Source organism: Protomyctophum parallelum, assembly GCF_964188405.1.
Source record: "Protomyctophum parallelum genome assembly, chromosome: 17".
NCBI classification, from domain to species: domain Eukaryota; kingdom Metazoa; phylum Chordata; class Actinopteri; order Myctophiformes; family Myctophidae; genus Protomyctophum; species Protomyctophum parallelum.
The window spans coordinates 36,463,513-36,483,475 of record NC_139719.1 but is presented as its reverse complement, the minus strand read 5'-3'; the positions used below and the strand labels follow the sequence as shown (position 1 = coordinate 36,483,475).

Here is a 19,963-nt window from a genome sequence, read left to right as displayed (position 1 = left end):
TTAAAATGTGTACAGTATGAACAGATTCTATTAACCAGGTCTGTTGTATTGATATATCCTTTGTGTTGTCCTGACGCTTATGCAATGGAAAGAAGAGTCAAATTGTGCTGAAAATGATCCTCACTCCATCCTAGACGGAGTAGTGCTCTCATGCTGAACATCATACTTGCATAATAAAAAGGTAAATATAAAAACAGCAAACACACAGGTCTTCTATCTAGTGGACCCCTAACCCCCTGAGGGCCCTGGGTTGCCCTGTCCATCTATTTCATCACAAAATATATTTTACATGATTAACTATGACAATGGCAGTTTCATCTGCTAGGACAGCAGTTTAAATCCTTATGTTCCCAACAAATTAATATAATTTAAAGCAATACATAATAAATTATCCAAAGGTAACGATTAACATGAAGCAAATTTGGCACAGCCATAACGCAGTGATCTGTTTTTGTGTTGCATAATGTCCAATGATTGTCATGACCCCTGATCTTAAGTTTGAGTTAAAAGTGGTTGTGTTTAGAAGAAAACAGGAATGCCGAACAATCTAGCCTGGCACAAATTGCCGGGCCTATTTGGGGAGTGGAATCATAATCCAAGGAAATTGCACAACCTAAGATTTGATTGTACGACTAATTCGAAGCTGAAGTGATGTCCCACTAAAATAATCGGGGTGGAGGTTCTTTCTTGGCCTGCATGCTGGGAGTGAGCTTGCAAAGTTAGGTCGACGATCGGTTCAACGAGATTAGCTGTTCACAGATGATTAGCTATTCACAGACATGTTACACACATACCTGGTCAGACACACGGACTGACACACAGATGGACATGAGCGAAAACATAGTCTCCGACTTTCGGCCATCCAGCCTGGTCTGAGACAACCAGGCATTTACAACTTGTATTGTACTATAAACACTGGCCATGCTGCTTTTCCTTTTAATCCTGCTCCTCCCGCTACAGGCTTTCATTTATTTATCTCCTGTTGAAGACCACTGAGGCCAGCATGCCTTCATCCTAGTACGTAACAACTGGTTCGTCCCTGTGGCCCTTGGAACCTCAGACGGTCACTTCAGTCTTACTGTGGGTGGAGTAGCCCTTGTGCCTGGTGTGGTGGTAGTAGGAGGAAGGCTGGGGCAGATGGTGACCATAGCCGTGGAATTGACCTAGCACCACTCCTCCATCCCCTCCTCCGTAGGCCCTTGTGTACTGCTGTCCGAACAGGTCGGGCATGTTCTCTATACTCTGCTGCCGCCGGGTGGAGTAGGCGTGCCTTCGGGCCGAGTAATGGGGGTGGTACAAGCCGGCAGCCGAGGAGGTGCGCCCAGGCACAGACGTCTGCCTCTGGACGTGGCGGCCACTCGACTCCCAGGCCTTGAAGGCAGAGCCGGAGATGGCTGGGAGCGTGATGGTCTTTGGTAGGCGCTGGTGCTCCATGTGGTAGGGGGGTATGGAGATGGAGAGCGGGGCGTGGAGGTCAGGCAGGTGGTGGGGCCCAAGCGGGGCCTGGTGGAGGTAGGACTTGTCCTGGAGGTGGTGGTGTTGATGGATGGATGATGAGTGATGGAAGGCTGGAATAGGGGGAGGAGCGGCCTGGTAGTGAGAGAAGTCCATCACAGGGAAACTCTTGTAGTAGCTACGATTTGCAGTGTCAGCTGTGGGGGGGGGGGGGGGGGGTGAATAGGGAGAGAGAGAGGAGAGAGAGAGAGAGAGAGAGAGAGAGAGAGAGAGAATAATTCGAGAGCAACAAACATGGGAGCGATTAGCGATATAGGATGATGAGTGAGAGAGAATAAGAGACAGAATGAGAGAGAGAGTAAGGAAGGGATAGAGAGAAAGTGTGTTATGGTGAAAGAGAGTCAGGGACACATAAAGAAAACAATAATTAATGCATGTTTAGTGCATGAAGATTGCCAAAAACTAATAGGAATTAGGCTTACATAGTACATCATCATTCATTTGAGTCATATCCTATTTACAGTACCATGGTCTGGTGACAATATTCCTTTGTTTTATATATTTTATGTTGTGTATTTTGACATCTTGTGTGCTCATTTATCTTTTGTTCAGTTGGAGGCCATATATTGTGTTTTATGCCTGGCTGCAACCAACTTTCCCATGGGGGACAACAAACATCTTGAACTGGGTGATCTAATATAGCAGGCTTGTTTGACAGACGGTCAGTCCAGAGTGTCATTTGGGCACTTCTAGCAAGGCTGTCAGACTCAATCTCATTGTGGGCCTTGTTAAGAATTGACAGTCAAGCCTGGGGTGGACATTTTAACATTTATCTTTTCATAGAACAATCATCCTATTTATAACTATATAACTACATAACTACAAAATGTGATTTGTGATTAGATATTTATTTGTTATTTTATTTATGGTTTGTTTCATTGAGATTTCCATCTCTTTTCCAAGTGGGCCCTGCATGTCCTGTACTGTACATTTACATAAGACTTGTCTATATTGAGAGGTGGTAAACGCCAATAACTTTAAAAGCCAAACTATGCTATACACATACCGGTATACCATGTGACAGAAAAGTTGTGTACTGTACTTAATGTACCGGTAATTGCAAGAGAAACTATCAGAAAATGTTTGCTTCTAGGAAGCTTCATTACCATCTCTTACCTCTAGTATTCGTTGGTCAAAATGTCAGCATGAGTGATTCTGAAATACTTGATGAATACAAGCCCAGGTGACTAGATATACTTTACCCTGGGATCTATAGACTTCATTGATCAAGTGATGGTTTTGAATTCACCTAAAAACATTTTCCTTTTTCTTTTTTTTTGTTATTTCTAAAGTTATTTTTGGGGCTTATTTTTGTATTAGCCTTTACTTGGTCAGCCCCCCATGGTCCACTAAAGAAAAGCAGAAGCAGCATGTTAGACCTATTTTCATATCAAGTTTCAGGGAGCCAGCATGGGAGCATCATTACATGACAGCTACACAGCCTTGGGACTATGCGAAAGGTTACTGTGTCTATAGGAGTTATTATCACTGTGTGACGTGTTTGATCAGCGTTTCCTCAGCGTCGTGACAAGCATATATGCATCAACAACTGACTTGTGTGCACAAATGAGCCAGTGGACTTGTGTATGTGTGCATGTGGCTTACCAACGGCTTTTAGAGAGGTGTACTTGTTGAGGCCCATGCCCAGGGAGCTGTGGTTGCTGTGTGTGTGTGGAAGACCATACGGACCATAACCTGCATTGTTGAGATGGTATTGTTCTGAAGAGAAGGATGTAGGAAAGATGAGAGAGTGGAAAAAGAGACATCATTTTAATTAGGCTACTGCATGCATTGGACTTTTAAAGAAGCACGCATGAGGGCAATTCATAACTGGGGTTGTCCGAATTTGGTGCAGAGCGCAGACTCCTGGTGCACCCACGCACGCACGCATGCGCACGCACACACACACACACACACACACACACACACACACACACACACACACACACACCTTAATCTACACTTTTATACCATATTACGTGTAACTAACTAATTATGTGTAACTAACCAGTTTAAGCCACAGCACAAAACTGTGTGTGTGTGTGTGTGTGTGTGTGTGTGTGTGTGTGTGTGTGTGTGTGTGTGTGTGTGTGTGTGTGTGTGTGTGTGTGTGTGTGTGTGTGTGTGTGTGTGTGTGTGTGTGTGTGTGTGTGTGTGTGTGTGTGTGTGTGTGTGTGTGTGTGTGTGTGTGTGTGTGTGTGTGTGTGTGTGTGTGTGTGTGCGTGCATGTGCGCGCCACCAGATGGATTTACCAAACCATGGTACCCGCTGGGGACGCTGTGGGCACTGGCGGCGTGTTCTCTCCTCCGCGTCATCAGTGCCCATACCCGAGGCGGGGGTTGGCGAAAGGGCCTTTCTGTGTGGAGTTTGCATGTTCTCCCCGTGTCCCCTAGGGTAGATACCCTCACAAAAACATGCCGTAATCCTGGTCTCTAAAACTACCTCCCCCTGGCCAGCCGGGGCACCTGATGGAGGGGAAAGGAACTGGTCGGAATAACGTGTCCCTTCCACGCGCTACGTCCGGCCGGGGAAATTACCCTCTGTCAGGTGAAAAGAAGCAGCTTGGACTCCTCATGCATAGAAGGAGGCATGAGGTCAGTCCGCTGCCCCCCCAGGTTGGCAGAGGAAGTGTAGCGCCCAGGATTACATTAGACAATTGGCACTGGGTGAAAAGAAAACTGGGTTACAAAATCGTGGGATAAAAATTTAAGTTAAAAAAATAAAATAAAATACATGGTAAATCCATCCAGTGAGGCTGACCCCTCAACATGAGGCAGATTACAGGATTAGTCGAAAATCATTTTTTTTTCTTTTGTAACTTAACGTCATTGTCACCATCTTCATCCTGCTCTTATTGTTCCCCCTCCTCATTTTCATAACTATCTCCATCATGGCCTGTTGTTGTTCCTCGGAGCCTTGTTTGACTGATAGAAAGTGACACACACATTTTTGCCCTTTTGGGAGTTATGAGTTTCTTCAAGGGGCTGTAAACACATTGGGCCAATCACGGGTACACACACATTATGTACTAATGTGTACGGTCCGATTTGTTTTGCATCAGGTACACTGAATCTCACGTCTGCTCTGAGGCACTCGCATCATGCATGTGTAGCTGTTATTGAAATTCTTCATGCTAAATCAATTACAATAGTGCCAAACTTCCAATAAAAAATGTTGATGTTCCCAACATTTGATGGGTGTAATTGTTTTGCAGAGGCCAGACTATACGAAATTACAAAAGTCAACATGATGAAACAAAAGTGTGAATTACCTTTTCAAGGTCTGCTGGTGATTAAGTATTTATGGTAAGCTACTAACTAAACTAACTAACTAAACCGGAAGGAGAGTGTGGAATTAGGGTGGCCAAAAGTAATTCCAGATTTAGCCTCATTAAACTGGAAGAAATTCTGAGACATCCAGCATTGGGTTTTGTTATGTAAAGCTGCCATCTGCAGTGAGAGTTAATTTTGTGCTTGTGAATAATATTACCAAGGCGGAGGATGTGAATAGAGAACAAAAGGGGACCAAGAATGATCTGATCTGTGGAACACTTCTAACCAGTCTAAAGCTATTCCCTCAACGCCAGCCCATTTTTCTAAGCGGTCTATTAAAAATCGAATGGTCAACAGTGTCAAAAACGGAGCCAAGATCAAGGAGCATTAAAATAGAACAGTCACAGGAATCCCTGGCAAGTAATAAGTCATTTGTCACCTTTTACAAGAGCTGTTCGTGCTGTGGAATGCCTGGAAGCCTGACTGAAACTCCTCAAAACACAGTGAAAATTCATGAAAGTTATCTATTGAACGGATCCTATTTTGTATTTGTATAAGGTGTATATGGCTTATATATGGCTTATATATGGCTAATAAGTATGTCTTTGTATGCTTGTGTTGTGAGTCTGCATTATGCTGAGTCTGTTGATGTTGAGACTAATATTTTAACAAAATGTAGCATACACTATGCCAGCTTCGCAGTGCAGTGGTAGGCTATTACTATGAAAACCGGGCCCGCCCCAAAGTTATTAGTTATTAGTGCCTGGCAGCCAGGCGAAAACTAGAGTTCTCAACAGGCCCGAAAATTAAGGCCCGGCCCTACCTGGGCCCTCATCAAACCATGTACACTCAAGACACTGCCCCCACTGCCACCCTTAGATCTCCATATATGGAGCTGACCTGATCAACATTCCATATACTGTATGGCCAAAGGTTGGTATAAGGTCAATAACGGTCTAAAGGATTTAGAACAGCAGTTGTAATAGACATCAGTTAGTATAGCAGTACTTGCATGCTCTGCTTGCGCACAAGTACACCATACTACTTGTGTGCAAGGCGCAAGTTGGCACCTCGACAGAGTGCATTTCTAGTTTGTGTTCATTGTTAAGAATAACAGACCACTGTTGAACACACAATTTCACATTTCACAACTTATCAGCAGATATACGTTGTCTGGTCAATCTCGTTGCACAGTTTAACGATAAATATCTATATAGCCCCTGCCTACAATGATGCTATTGATTGATTGGTGATAAAGGATGCTGAGAGAATTTCAAGACAGGATTTCACTTGTTGCATGAATTGCTAGAATGGACTTGACATACCTCCATGAATGCTGAGTGTCTGTATATATTGCTAGGAAGCTAACCAAACGCATAACCATATTTACAAAAAAGCACAACAAGAAGAGAAGGAATGTTGACTGCAAAGGTAACAAGTGGCACCGCTCTCTGTCCCCTATCCAATTTCCAAATGAGTACACAAATGTCAGTAAATGAATGCTCATGATGTTCATGGACTCATGTGATTACTGAAAAGGAGCAACCACAGTGCCAGAATACCCCCTCCCCCCAAACAAACAAACAAACCCCAAGACAGAATTTCTTGAGCAGTGCACCAGGCTTGGTACTGGTGTAGTCAGGACATGTACCAGTAGATGACTGGTCTGAGATCAGATGGTGGTGGGATGTGGAGTGGGCACAGCAGCTGCAGTGGGGCTTCTGGACCTATGGGTGTCCCGGTGTATTGTTTCTGAATAGACCGGTGCCAATTCATAGTCTATAGGGACACTTCACCCTTTTTGCAAAAAAATATATGTTAATGACGTTTAGAAGCTTTAGAACACTTTCCTGGGGGGCTTTATGTTTGTAATATGTGGTTTTAGATATTTTAGATTGTAGCAGTGAGCCTGTTGTCTCTGATGTCATGGACACTGGGCTCACTTCCTTCCTGGACTACATGTTGTCTCAGTAAGACAGCTCTCCCCCTATCCGCAAGGAGGAGCAGTGCACCAAAGAATTATGGGAATTGTAGTCCAGGAAGGTAGTGAGACCAGTGTCCATGACATCAGAGACAACAGGCTCACTGCTACAATCTAAAATAACTAAAACCACATATTACACACATAAATACCCCCAGGAAAGTGATCTAAAGCTTCTAAACGTCATTAACATATATTTTTTTGCAAAAAGGGTGAAGTGTCCCTTTAACTCTAACTATAAATTCTGCAAATATCTGCATGCATGTGTGTCAGTGCATCTGTCCTTCCTGTACAGTATATCGACTTCAAACTCGGCGTGGGTGTCTCAGACGCTGGAGGGAGTGTGTGACAACAAGCAAGTGTGCTCTTTCTTGTTGTATGTATACAGGTTGATAGTGTGAATTGGAGATCTCCATGCCATGGTGGTGGCACATATACATAATATCTCGAATAATTATCACTGAGTAAGTGCACCTTGTGAGGTTTCAACCCTCTTGAAGCAAAGAACGATGCTTAATGAGTTGCATAATATCTCTGGGCATGGTGTGTGCACTGTGATTAAAGCAGTTGCGAAGAGCAACCACCAGTGTATTCCCTTTTCTGCTTGGCTGTCTGTCACTGTAAGGCCCCGCAGGGCCCCAAGGGGTAGGGTCAGGGCCCCAAGGGCCTGGCCCCTCTGTCTGAACATGTCTGAACATAGTAGGGTCAGGGCCTATGGGGCCTGGCCCTTCTGTCTGAGCATGTCTGAATATAGCATGGCTGTGGTGATGTGATGTTACCTGAGATGGACAGTGGAGCCAGCTCTTTCTGTGTGTATTATGTGAGAGAGAAAGCGAGAGATAAAAAAGGATGGATATATTAATCTAGAGCAGTGGTTCCCAAATGGTGGGCCGAGGCACTGGTGTGCCATGAGACAAGTCCAGGTGTGCCTTTGGATTTTGTGACAACCACACATTATTATTGCAATATTTACAGGTATCTGTTCGGTTAATAATGAATTGCATTTTATGGCGCTTTTCTATGCACTACATGCCTACTCAAAGCGCTTACAATGGTTCATTCATTCATACATTGGGAGGTGAAGCTTCAGCTAAGAAATCTGTTTCCATCGAGTCTGAGTCTCCCGGTCATCAAATTATTGGCTTAGGAATGTGACAAAAAATCTCCCTGAAATCAAGACTTCATGGGATGTGTAATTGATAGAAAATATGTAATTTCTTGGGTGAACTACTCCTTTAAACCAGAACACCAGGTTATATTAAATAATTAGTGAGAAGAATACAACAAGTTTCACGATTACATCATTGTGAAGCATAGAATTTTGATTGTATGATTATTCGCGGTTAATTGTGATACATTTAAGTCAGGCATGCTCTCCCCATGTATTTTCCCCATACAGCCTAATTATTAAACTTAGCTAGCTCAAAAAATCTCAGTACTGTCCATTTTTATCTATTTTGAGCTGTTAAAATGTCAATTATTTTAAAATAGCGATGCAAGCTTGTTTCAAATAGCCAACAGGTCAAAGTGATTAAAAGGATTTTGATGCTATAATATTAATTAATTTAGCGGGGGAACACCTGGAATATCCTCAAGTATACCCCATGTGGTTGAGAACCACTGCTATAAGATAGCAGACAGCAGCACCAGTCATAATACAGAAAGCAACGCCGCGGCTAGAGTGATGGCTTCTGGAGCTAAATTCATTTCAGGTCAGTAGTTTACTACAGCGGTTCAAATATTACTTTTAGTAAGACTCATGGTGCACACATGCGCTAATGTGTGTAGGCTAGATGGACACACATTGTGCACATGCTGTTGTCCTGTATGTGTTCATAACATAGACTGTAAAAAAAATATGGACAAAGCGTTCCCCGGGTCTAACATGGACGTAAAATGAAGCCTGTTATTCCTGCACTGTAAGTCGCCATCTTTCTAGATCCGTTTGGGCCCAGCTGGCCATTGGTTGGCTCCGTTTTGGCCCAGCTGGCCATTGGCTGGCCCAGACACGAGGCGGGACTTCCCCCCTTCTTCTCCGTTGGTTTTTATTTTGACTCGAGTGGGAGGGGAATCCCGATCATAGACTGTAACGGTAGCCACGCCCCTCAGAACATGCACGACTTTATGGTAATTTTTTTAATAAATGGGACCATAATTTTCCAAAAAGAATATTATGACATTAGAAATGAGACTTTAAACTAGTGACTGGAAGCAGAAAGTATTCATGACCATGTTTATTAAGGTAATACAGTCTAGGTGAAGTTGGGCCCAAATACATGGACCTCTATGGGGCTATGGGTTTTTCTGGGTCCAATGACAGCGCCACAACAGGCCATTATATGAACTTTCAGGAGTTTTAGGCTTCACAAAATATCTGTCTGACTGCCCCCCTGGTTCATAACCATGAAAAAGTACGAAAGCACTAAGACGCGTTTGGGTTTGTGTGTGTAAGATCATGCAGGAGGAAAGCATTAAAGCTGAGCGTGCATGGCACCTGTCACTGTCAAATAAGTTGAAAGTGTGCGTGTGTGCGTGCGTGTGTGTGTCAGCCTGTAGGCATATTATATGCAGTACTGTACAGTACACCGTAGATGCTCCTCACTGTGTGTACATGTACGTAGTTGCACACACCTGTGAGTTAGTGTAGCTATACGGTACATGTGTTACTGTTAATAATATACTGTCATTGTCATTGTCATTTACGGAAAGGGGATCAAACTGATTGGTTTGATCCATATGCCACCCCACCGCTCGCATGGGCTCACTAATCCTCACTTTATGTATATGAGCCGGTGACTCTGTCTTACACATGCTATTTGACAGACTAATCCACACGGTAGCAGAAGCATCAAAAAGAACAAGTTGGTTTTGGAACTGGTTTAGCCTCTGAGACAGGGAGAGCGAGAGAGAGGGCAGTACTGTAAGTATGATAGTGATAAAGATAAAATGGAGTGATGGTGGTAAATATGGAGGGATAGTGATACATGTGTTTGGAAAACGTAGAATAAGTTAGAATATAGTGTGTTACATTCTATTTTGTTTAGCTTTTTGTCTACTATGTTTTGAAGTGTAAAACCATAACCATTTGTAAATTATTTGTTATACCACAGTTTTCAGTTGGTTACATTTACTGTAATAAGGGCAATGTAAGCTAAAGTATCCTACTAAGAATATGTGCCTCTGGCTTGATGCTAGTTACCAGTAGTAGTGGCATCAAAAGGTAGTTCTTTTATGGTAAATGGGGTCAGCATTTAGTTTTTCTTTCTTTTTTTTTTTTAGCTTCAAGCATTTTTCCCCTCACTGCTTACTGACCGATGTTTGTGATAGAGTTCCAGACAAAAATACTTTCTCTTGCCCTTTGGCTGACATCATCAACAGCCAAGCGTAAACAGTTATATAAATCATACAATTTACCTTTTGACTCTAATGTCTGCTGACTTCCTTGAAATACCCAAGACTTTGATGTTAATGTCAGCCAAAAAGATTGAGTGAGAAACCGCTAATCAGGTAATAGTCCATAGGCCAGATGCCTCATTATTGTTGCCATGAAAAGGGACAAAGGGACAATGTGGCCCAGGCGGTGGCGTAACCGTCTGGCCACCCGACTGGTGATCCAGTTGCAGTGTGCCGCGGGTTCGACTCCCGAACCCGACACGGCCTTTACTGCATGTCTTCCCCCATCTCTCTCCCGTTTCCTGTCAGCCTACTGTCTGTCCCTTCAAAAACCAATAAAAGGCGTAAGCCGCAAAAAAATATCTAAAAGAAAAAAAAGGGACAATGTGATTTTTGTATTGCTACATGTCTGTAGTTTATGAAATGAAGTGATAGCAATGTCAAAATGGCAGCTGTATACTTACCCTTTTATCTGATATAAAATTGTATATTGTGAATGGCATAACTAAGCAAATAATGGGCCGATTTGGATGATTCTGCCATCAAAGTATAGGTTTTCTGGGGTGCCAAGTTGATTTATGAGGTGACTGAAGCTATTCAAGTGCAGTGTCATGTGTCAAAGGTCAATGTCAAGGTCATTTTAGATCAATAATACCTACATATAGGCTACATCTGTTAACTCTCCAGCTGGTCCATCTAGAGCTCTGCTCTGCTAAGTGCTACATTTAGGGATGTCAGAGTTAGTTGACCCTCTAGCATTGCCCTACACGCATGCACGCACGCGCACACACACACACACACACACACACACACACACACACACACACACACACACACACACACACACACACACACACACACACACACACACACACACACACACACACACACACACACACACACACACACACACACACACACACACACGCGCAGAATTGGCATGTGCATCTAGTGGGTAAATTCCCTGCCCACATTAACATAGTAATCACTGTATATGGCTTGTGTGTGGGTGTTTTGTGTTCTACCTACTACCTACTACTATTTTCCCTCCCCTCTTTTCACAACAGCTCTTTTTATTTCTCAAGCTTCCCCGCTTCCCCCCTGTTGAGCAATGATGAGTCGCAGTGAGTGTCCCCACTGCCAGCCAACTTCCTCTTGATCTTGTACAAAGCAATATTTGACGTCCCCCCCCGCCCCCCCCCCCCATGTGCTGGATATCATTTTACAAATGATATAAAACAACTCAACATTGAGCTAGTGAACATAATTGGTATAGTAGTACAACAATTTAAGGGAAGACATTTCCCCATAATCTGCATCATACGACTTTGTGCTGTTTTGTAGCAGAATGGAGAAATTACCCTTCAAGGGCTTCTGCCAGAAATACCCCTCCCCTATACACTCAGAGTTAAATTAAACATTTGTTACTGTGTGTTTTACCGATGCCTGTATTGTGAACTCACCACTCCGGCTACGGAGCATCCGGGCTGAGATGCCATTGGCTCTCCCTCCTGTAGGGGAGTTGGCCAAAATGACATCCACTGAGGTCATGTCCCCTCCAGGCTGCTTCAGCAGGTCAGTCAGGGTCCTGGTGGAGTTTAACACACAAAACATCTACAGTCAGGGAACTATTGTGATGTACCTTTTATTTATTTAGACCAATTCTCCTTGAATAACAAGTCATATTATTTTAACACATCCCACACACAGACATAACAGTTTAAATGGTTTTTCTTTTGTGGCTTTCGCCTTTATTTTATATTCTTTATGGAGGAACAGAGTACAGACAGTAGGCTGACAGGAAATGGGGAGAGAGATGGGGGGAAGACATGCAGTAAAGACTGTCGGGATCGGGAGTCGAACCCGTGGCACACTGCCAGACTGGTTTGCCAGCCAAGGTGCCTGGACCGCTGAGCCATGGCCCAGGCCGACATAACAGTTTATATATGATTGCAGACATACGCGAGGGGACGAGGGCGGCGCAAGAGGGTGAAACTAGCCATTGCGAGTGCCAGAGGTAGCTACAGAGAAATCTTGAAAAGAGAACCACTGCTACAGAATTGTTTGGAAAACAACAGTTAAGCTAACACTATTAAACAGGCTTACTGTGCCTTCTCTTGTATTTTCCTTGTCTTGTAAACACTGCTGAGGATGTATACTAGTGTTGTTGTATGTTTGTGTATGTATTTCTTTGCTTTGTGATGTATTTCTATCATACTATCTATTCTAATCGACACTACTTTTCTTTTGCCCTTATCTTGTGCTGTCTTTGGTGATTGAATTTTCCCTTTTTTGATTGTGATTTAAGTTCTTATGCCATCTTATCTTATACACAGATTAATCTAGAATCTTCTGCTTCCTACAATCAACCTACATTATGCTGATTGGATGCAGTGAAGAATCAAACCCCAATCTCTGCGGTGGTGTGTGAGTACTAGTTTTAGTGTCTGGCATTTGCTTTATTAACACAGCCTTGGTACACAGTACACACACACCCACTTTTTCTGTACGTTATGATTAAATTATTATAAAACAAGAGAGAAATGGAAAGAGATGTTACTGGAATTAATTCTTGGGTGAATTGTCTTATGTTCCTACATATTGTACTGGATGTTGTAGGCCTTTAGTTGGCATGTTATTTTCCCCCAAGATAGTCACTCAAACCATAGGCTCCCCCTGTGCCCTATATGAGCTGCAGGACAGGTGCATAAAGTGGACCTTCTGCAGTAGTTAGCACCACTGACAGTGTAGTAGACGTATATGTTAATAATAGTTTTTAATTTGAATTAGAATAGGTGAAGAGGTCGCACACACCAGAACAAAAAAACACCGCTAGGATGCAACTGGGACGTATCCTCAGTGATGTATCCCAACGTCCTCAGGGTTTTGGGTCTTCCAACATCATCCGGCGCGTGGAGGGACTAGGCACTGTGGGTTGACTCCTGGCCAGGCACTTCCTCCGTCTCACCAATAATATACTTTCAAAAGGTTTATTCTCTACATCACAGGACAAACGTTTTGGCTATCCAGCCTTCATCAGTGTAAATCAGTGTTAATTCGCAAGTAAACACTCAACACAATATCATAAGCTCCTCTACCTAGATTCTCAAACGCAGCATCCATTGTGCAGAAGGTGTGCGTGTGCGTGTGTGTGTGTGTGTGTGTGTGTGTGTGTGTGTGTATACCATTGTGTGTGTGTGTGTGTGTGTGTGCGTGTGTGTGCGTGCAAGAGAAAAAAACACAATATGCACAACTAACCACTGGCGTATTTGCATTGCACACATGCACATACATGTGTACAACTGTACATGTGTACATGCACCTTCATTTCAGTCAGTGGGACTGAGCTTGATATTCAAAACCCTGTGAAGATTCACAGGAAATTAGTTTTGGGGTGTACCAGCTATTGTGGGGTGTACCATGCACATGTAGTCCATGTAACTCCCTACAGCCCCTTAGCTGACAATAACTCTAATCTCCACAATCCCTCCTCGTGGAATACAGCCACACATGTTCATCACTTTATATAAACGTGTTGGGGCTGTCGTTGCCTTTGTTGAATTCAGTGTTGATGCTATTCATTCCTTTGATCAATAATTCAAACGCTTCCTCTGTTCAGCCATCGAAACTCATGTGCATGTATATCAGCAGCCTCCCAAACGCTGTTGATGGTCATGCACACATGCGCAAGCCTTTTATTTTGCAAAATACAGTCAATACAACCTGTGTGAATGCCTGAACATGCACACACACACACACACACACACACACACACACACACACACACACACACACACACACACACACACACACACACACACACATGGTCAGTCCAATGGCGCCCCCTCAATATCGTAACTCTTCTATTAGATGGCTCTGGGCCAATGTTGTGTTGCTGCTCTAAAAATGGTGTGTAATGTAGGTGTGATGTATGCGTGACTAATGGTGTCATGGATGCCAAAAAGTGCTTCGAAAGGAGAGTTTTTGGCTAAATGCTTTTTTGGTGTCACACATAATAAGCCTGTTTATCTATCATCACATCAAACATAGGGTTTGTACTCTCTCTCTCTCTCTCGCTCTCTCTCTCTCTTTAGTGTAGGCCTATCTCTGACTTTGTGTTGTTGGGTGCCTTGGGCCTCTGCTCTCTCTTGGCTCACTGTGCAAACCGTTTTCTGATTGGACATCTGCAACCAAACTGCTGCTGGTGTTTTCAGAGTGTGCTAATTGTTGGAGTGAGCTTCTGCATTTGTATGTGAGGAAAGGCAAAAGGATGGTTTAGTCACAGGTTAAGCTATCTGACCAGCCACAATAAAAGTCTTGATCTGGAATTAGCTACATGTCTATTTCCTAGTCTACCATTTAAGAATGTGATTGTGACACTCTTCTCAAATTATTGCTAGTTTAAACGATTTGTGGCACTTTTTAAACGCTATAGGCTACTTAGCAAGTATCTAGTTTATGAAATAACAGAACTTTCACTGACTGGACCAATCACCATATTACAGTATTAAAAGTAATAGGGCGGTTGTGGCTCAGGAGGTAGAGCAGGTCGTCCAATGATCCCTGGGTCGGCGGTTCGAATCCCGGCTCCTCCTGTCCACATGTCGAAGTGTCCTTGGGCAAGACACTGAATCCTATATTGCCTCCAATGAGTTGGTTGGTGTGAGCTCGCCACCATTGGTGTGTGAATGTGGGAAGTGAGGACACTGACGTCGACTGTTCGCAGCTTCACCTCCCAATGTATGAATGAATGAACCAAGCGCTTTGAGCACTTGGAATAGCGCTATAAAAATGCAATTCATTACTTCTCAACTGTGAAGTCCCTACTCATCGTACTGTAAGAGTGAACACGATGTTCTCCTGTCAGAGCTGTTCTTAAGACTGAACTGATGTCTCTCAAATTACTTTAGAGTCCTGACCCACTTGGCAAAATGCACTCTTGTCTCACTCAGTATCGTCACAAAGTTCTGAAATATCACTTTATCAACACTTTATTAACAATGTATCTCCAAGACATGTTTGTCACTGAAATTCCTGTCATCTCCCAACATTTTTCATGTCACACAGCAAGGATCGCTGCTAGAACTCGCGCCAGTGATTATAGTGATAGCAATAGTGGGAGACATACCGTGGAGATGATTTGGGCAAATGATTGATTGATTGATTGATTGATTTATTGATTGATTGTCTGGAGCCTTGTTTTAAGGGCCTTTGAGTTGCTGTGGTACCAAGAGGTGGATGCATAGTCAAAGAAACCTTGTATGAGGGCTCCTGTTAAAGTCTTCAAGGCATTTTTGTTGAACAGTGAGGAGATCCTGTATACGAAGCTTGTACTTATTAGTATTATTAAAACCAAGTATACCACTCATGTTTTGTTACTTAAATTCTTCATATCATTCAGTAAATAATTTTGCCATAACTTTTCCAACACGTAGTATGTCATCACTAAATCAAGTCAAAACGTTGTCAGCATGCAGGATACTGTAGGTGGTGCTTCAAATCTCGCTATTAACGATATGAAAACAAGACATGGTTTACAACTACGTTTTTTGCTAGTCTTGCATGATGTATACGGTTGAGGCAAAAAACAGTATAGCCATATTAATAATTTTTCTGCCATCTACGAACATATTCGGATCCCCTAGGCTAGAGTAGGCAAGTGCCAACCACGAACATGTTTGTAGACCCCCGTATAATCCATATATGAAAACGGCGATCGTCAATTTACCTTTTAGCATTGCTCCGGTTGCTATGCAATGCCTCCGTCCCCATCAGCTATGGGATTTTTACATCCAGACTCCATTTATCTCCATTAAAAGCAGGATTTTCAATGCCCTGTATCTTTAAAGCTTTGAGCCCTGTCCATGGTGAGCTGTCGCCCATCCTGTGATCGGATTTCATTTGTGACTTTGTCTCGCATGGCTACGGACATGTAACTGTTTCTGACGAGAGGTAAGGGGTATGTGCTAATGATCACTGCTCACAACAATAGTCCCCACCACCCTGATAACCCGGAAATGAAACGGAGGCTCGTAGCATGGGACTCAATGCTGGCACATGTTAGCTGTGCTTATGCTACCACCTAGCGGGCAGAGAAATACATTTAAAATATGCCAGGAGCTATGCCAGCGGGTGGTGAAGTCTGCCCAAAAGATCATTGGATACAGCCTTGTCCCCCCTCCCTTCGGGCAAGAGGCTGTGTAGTATCAAGGCCAGCACCACCAGGAGGAAGAATAGCTTCTTCCCTGTGACTGTGAGAATCATGAACGTCTACCTTGAACCATCTGTGAGACTCTGCATTATGAACTGTACTGTCTGTCACAAACTGTTTCATGTTGTTTTAGTGCTGCTGCTTTTTCATGAGCACGTGCAATATTAGTGGGTGCTTTTTTGCACTTGCAGAGTATTCCTATGAAACGTTTAGATGTCTTTTTGCCTGACCAGGACCTGGGTAAACAAATGTTGTTCTGTATTCGTATGGAATGACAATGCCAGTCCGACGCCTGAGGGCGAGAAGCGTGACCTCGCCCTTTAGGGCTGAAACAACAGAGCTTTTTAATACGGCTCAGTTAAGAAGCAGGAGTTAATTTAATCTGGTTTCCGTGAGGTCAGATGTAGAGTTGCTGGCCGGCTCCATATATGCAGATCTGGGTGATGATCGTCATATGACACATGCTATATATGGAGCGTGTCTTTAGTGTACACTACAGGATTTGATGAGGTCAGATAAACATATGGAATGTCAGAACAGGTCGACTCCATACTGTATATGAAGATCTAAGGGTTTTATGAGGTCAGATCAACATATGGAAAGAATTATGTACTGGCCATATATGGAGCATGACTTGAGTGTACAGGGTTTGAGTGTGACGGACGTGTGACTGATGTATCTTGAGCGTGACAGACGCCTGGTGCGGGTTTTCATCGTAAACTGCGACCTACGCTCGCAAAAACTCCTTGAACCTTGATCACATGGGTATAAGTCTGCCTCTGATTCTCTCCTGCACATTTCAACATGCACTCTACAGTAGAAAGTGTAAGACGTGTAAAGAGTTTTGTGGGTCTTGACAGACACCAAAGACTACCGGTTTTAAATCCTTGGCTAACAAACACCCTTCACTATGTATTATCGCGGTGTGTCTTGCATGCACACTCTCATCGTTATGTAATGACGTGAATGTGTGACTCTGTGACAATGTGTGACATCGTGGCCCATAGTCTTTGCTCTCCTATCAGATTAGGGTCATAGTGACTGTGAGACGGGAGTTTCCTAATGCCCTGTAACTATCAGTTTCCAAACCCTCAGCATACCAATTAATGATAATCACTCAGCAGCACTAGCACAAAAGTACAGTACAACAGCGGAGTGTCTCCATGTCTCTTTGTGTACCTCTCACTTTATCTCTAGCTCCCATTTATAAATAATATAATTGCGACTGCAGGTCTCATTTACTATGAAAACGTGCATTTCCCGTCAGTTGGTCCATCCGTCCGTCCGTCCGTGCGTCACCCCATGCCTCCATATATGGTCATGGCTCGTGACATTACGTAACATCATCATGTATGGAGATCCCTGATGTGCCGCGGGTACGACTCCCGATCCCGACGACCTTTGCCATGTGTCTTCCCCCCATCTCTCTCCCCATTTCCTGTCAGTCTACTTTCATCCTATCAATCGGCAGAAACCCCCCCCACCCCCCCCCCCCCATGCCAAAGCGCCAACGGTTGCCCAGCAGTCTTCCGTCACCCAGGCGGATGCACGCTCTATAGCTATAGGTGTCTGTTGTATTCCCCCCCTATATGGACTTGACATGTCCGATATCAGCACAGATCTGGAGGTCTGTGTACAGTATATGCCTATATGTCACACACACACACACACACACACACACACACACACACACACACACACACACACACACACATCCCTTGAGTTAGTGGGCATTTGCAGGAATGAATGAGGAAGCGAAAATGTAAGAAAGGTTGGGAAAGGTAACAGGGCTTGGGGGTGAGAGTCTATACATCCTGTATAGACTTTGTGCTTTCACTCTGATGAAACAGTGATGCAGATCAAACACGTGCATTTACACAAACTACATTGCAAACTCGCACACTTAAACACACATGTGCAAACATGAATATAAAATGCCCTCTACCACCATCAAACATGCATGCACACACTCAGACAGAAACAATCAAAAACATACATTCAGTAAAAACACACAAACACACAAACACGCATGCATGCACGCACGCACGCACGCATGCACGCATGCAAACACACACATTGGTAAAAGGTGAGAGGAGACGTGTGACAGCCAAACCCTGGAGAGAATCAGGAAGGGGGTGTGACAGGTGAGGCAGAGCCATGGAAGAGGAGAGGACCAGGGAGGTGGTGCTTACTGTATGTGGAGGGGTCAGAGTTTTCGTGCAGTGGGGGGAGGAGTGAAATGACTACAGCCACTACCACCTCCTCTCGGTGTAAACATGTCTATCTGAGGAAGGTAATCTAAAATGTAACGTCTTGATGTACTCGACTCCACCCCTCTCTCTCTCTTGCTAAGCCGCCTGCACAGGGTTTGTCTGTACGTCTATCTGTATGTCTGTCCCCTCAAAAGTAGACCAATCACAGCTCACGTTGCTACGGTACATTACATGCATGATGTCACAGACAGCAAAACAATCTGACAATGACAATCTGCACAACCATCAAAAATGAAGTGAAAGTTGAATCGTAGTTGATAATCTCTGAGTCTTTATGTAAAACAGTTTTGTTTGTTGTGTTTTTGTACTTGAAATATTTAGAAAAAACATTATTTCTCTTTGGCCAAAGGAGCGTTACCGTGCTGGTATATTCATGCCGACAAGCAGCCAGTCTGTCAAAGCAGGGATGATGCCACGTGTATAGTGCAGCTTTGCCACTGAATCATTGTGATTTGTGCAGCTTTGTTCACAAACCTTTTTCTTTTTTAATATAGTTTTTATCCCACGATTTTGTAACCCATTTTTTACCCCTGTGTCAATCATCTAATGTGATCCTGGGCTCTACACACCCTCCACCAACCTATAGTCCCCATATATGGGGGACAAGGGGAGAGCAACGGACTTGAACTCATGCTTCCTTCATGCCAAGTTGCTCCTTTACACCTGACAGGGGGGAGTTTCCCTGGTTGGACGTAGCGCGTGGAAGGAACACGTTATTCCAACCAGTTCCTTTCCCCTCCATCAGGCGCCCCGGCTGGCCAGGGGGAGGCAGTTTAGTGACCAGGATTACTGCATGTTTTTTGTGAGGGTACCTACCCTAGGGGACACGGGGAGAACATGCAAACTCCACACAGAAAGGCCCTTTCGCCAACCCGCCTTCGGGTATGGGCACTGATGACGCGGAGGAGGAAACACGCCGCCAGCACCCACAGCGTCCCGAGCAGGAATCGAACCCAGGACCTTCTAGCTGTGAGGCGACAGCACTACCAATTGTGCCACCGTGCCCCCTTGTTCACAAACTTAACACATATTAACTTGATTGATATTTTTTCACCGATATTTCACCAATATTGACGCAATAATAATGTGACCGTTAATGGCTTTGAAAATGAAATACAAAAACAAAACAAAAAACAGCAATGAGCTAAATATAAATGTAATATATCGGTATCGGTCGATTTGACCCTGCATATTATCTGATCATTTCAATATTTCATCATATTTTCTACTTCCCTTAAACCATGCAGCCAAAGTTAAATTAGCTGCAGAAAGGTCAACAAAAGGAAAGTGTGTGTGTGTGTGTGTGTGTGTGTGTGTG

General features: G+C 43.7%; 1 protein-coding gene across 1 annotated transcript in view; it reads right to left on the bottom strand.

Moving 5' to 3' along the window:
- Nucleotides 1–956: 956 nt before the first annotated feature.
- shisa8b (shisa family member 8b) overlaps nucleotides 957–19,963 on the bottom strand; it is a gene marked incomplete at its 5' end in the record, with an annotated part of 59,536 nt that continues 40,529 nt past the window's right edge. Inside the window, 3 exons of the mRNA XM_083787596.1 lie at nucleotides 957–1,652; nucleotides 3,121–3,234; nucleotides 11,625–11,749. Of these exons, the coding sequence (XP_083643722.1) occupies nucleotides 1,057–1,652; nucleotides 3,121–3,234; nucleotides 11,625–11,749 (835 nt within the window). The 3' untranslated portion in view covers nucleotides 957–1,056. The remainder of the gene's footprint in view (nucleotides 1,653–3,120; nucleotides 3,235–11,624; nucleotides 11,750–19,963) is intronic.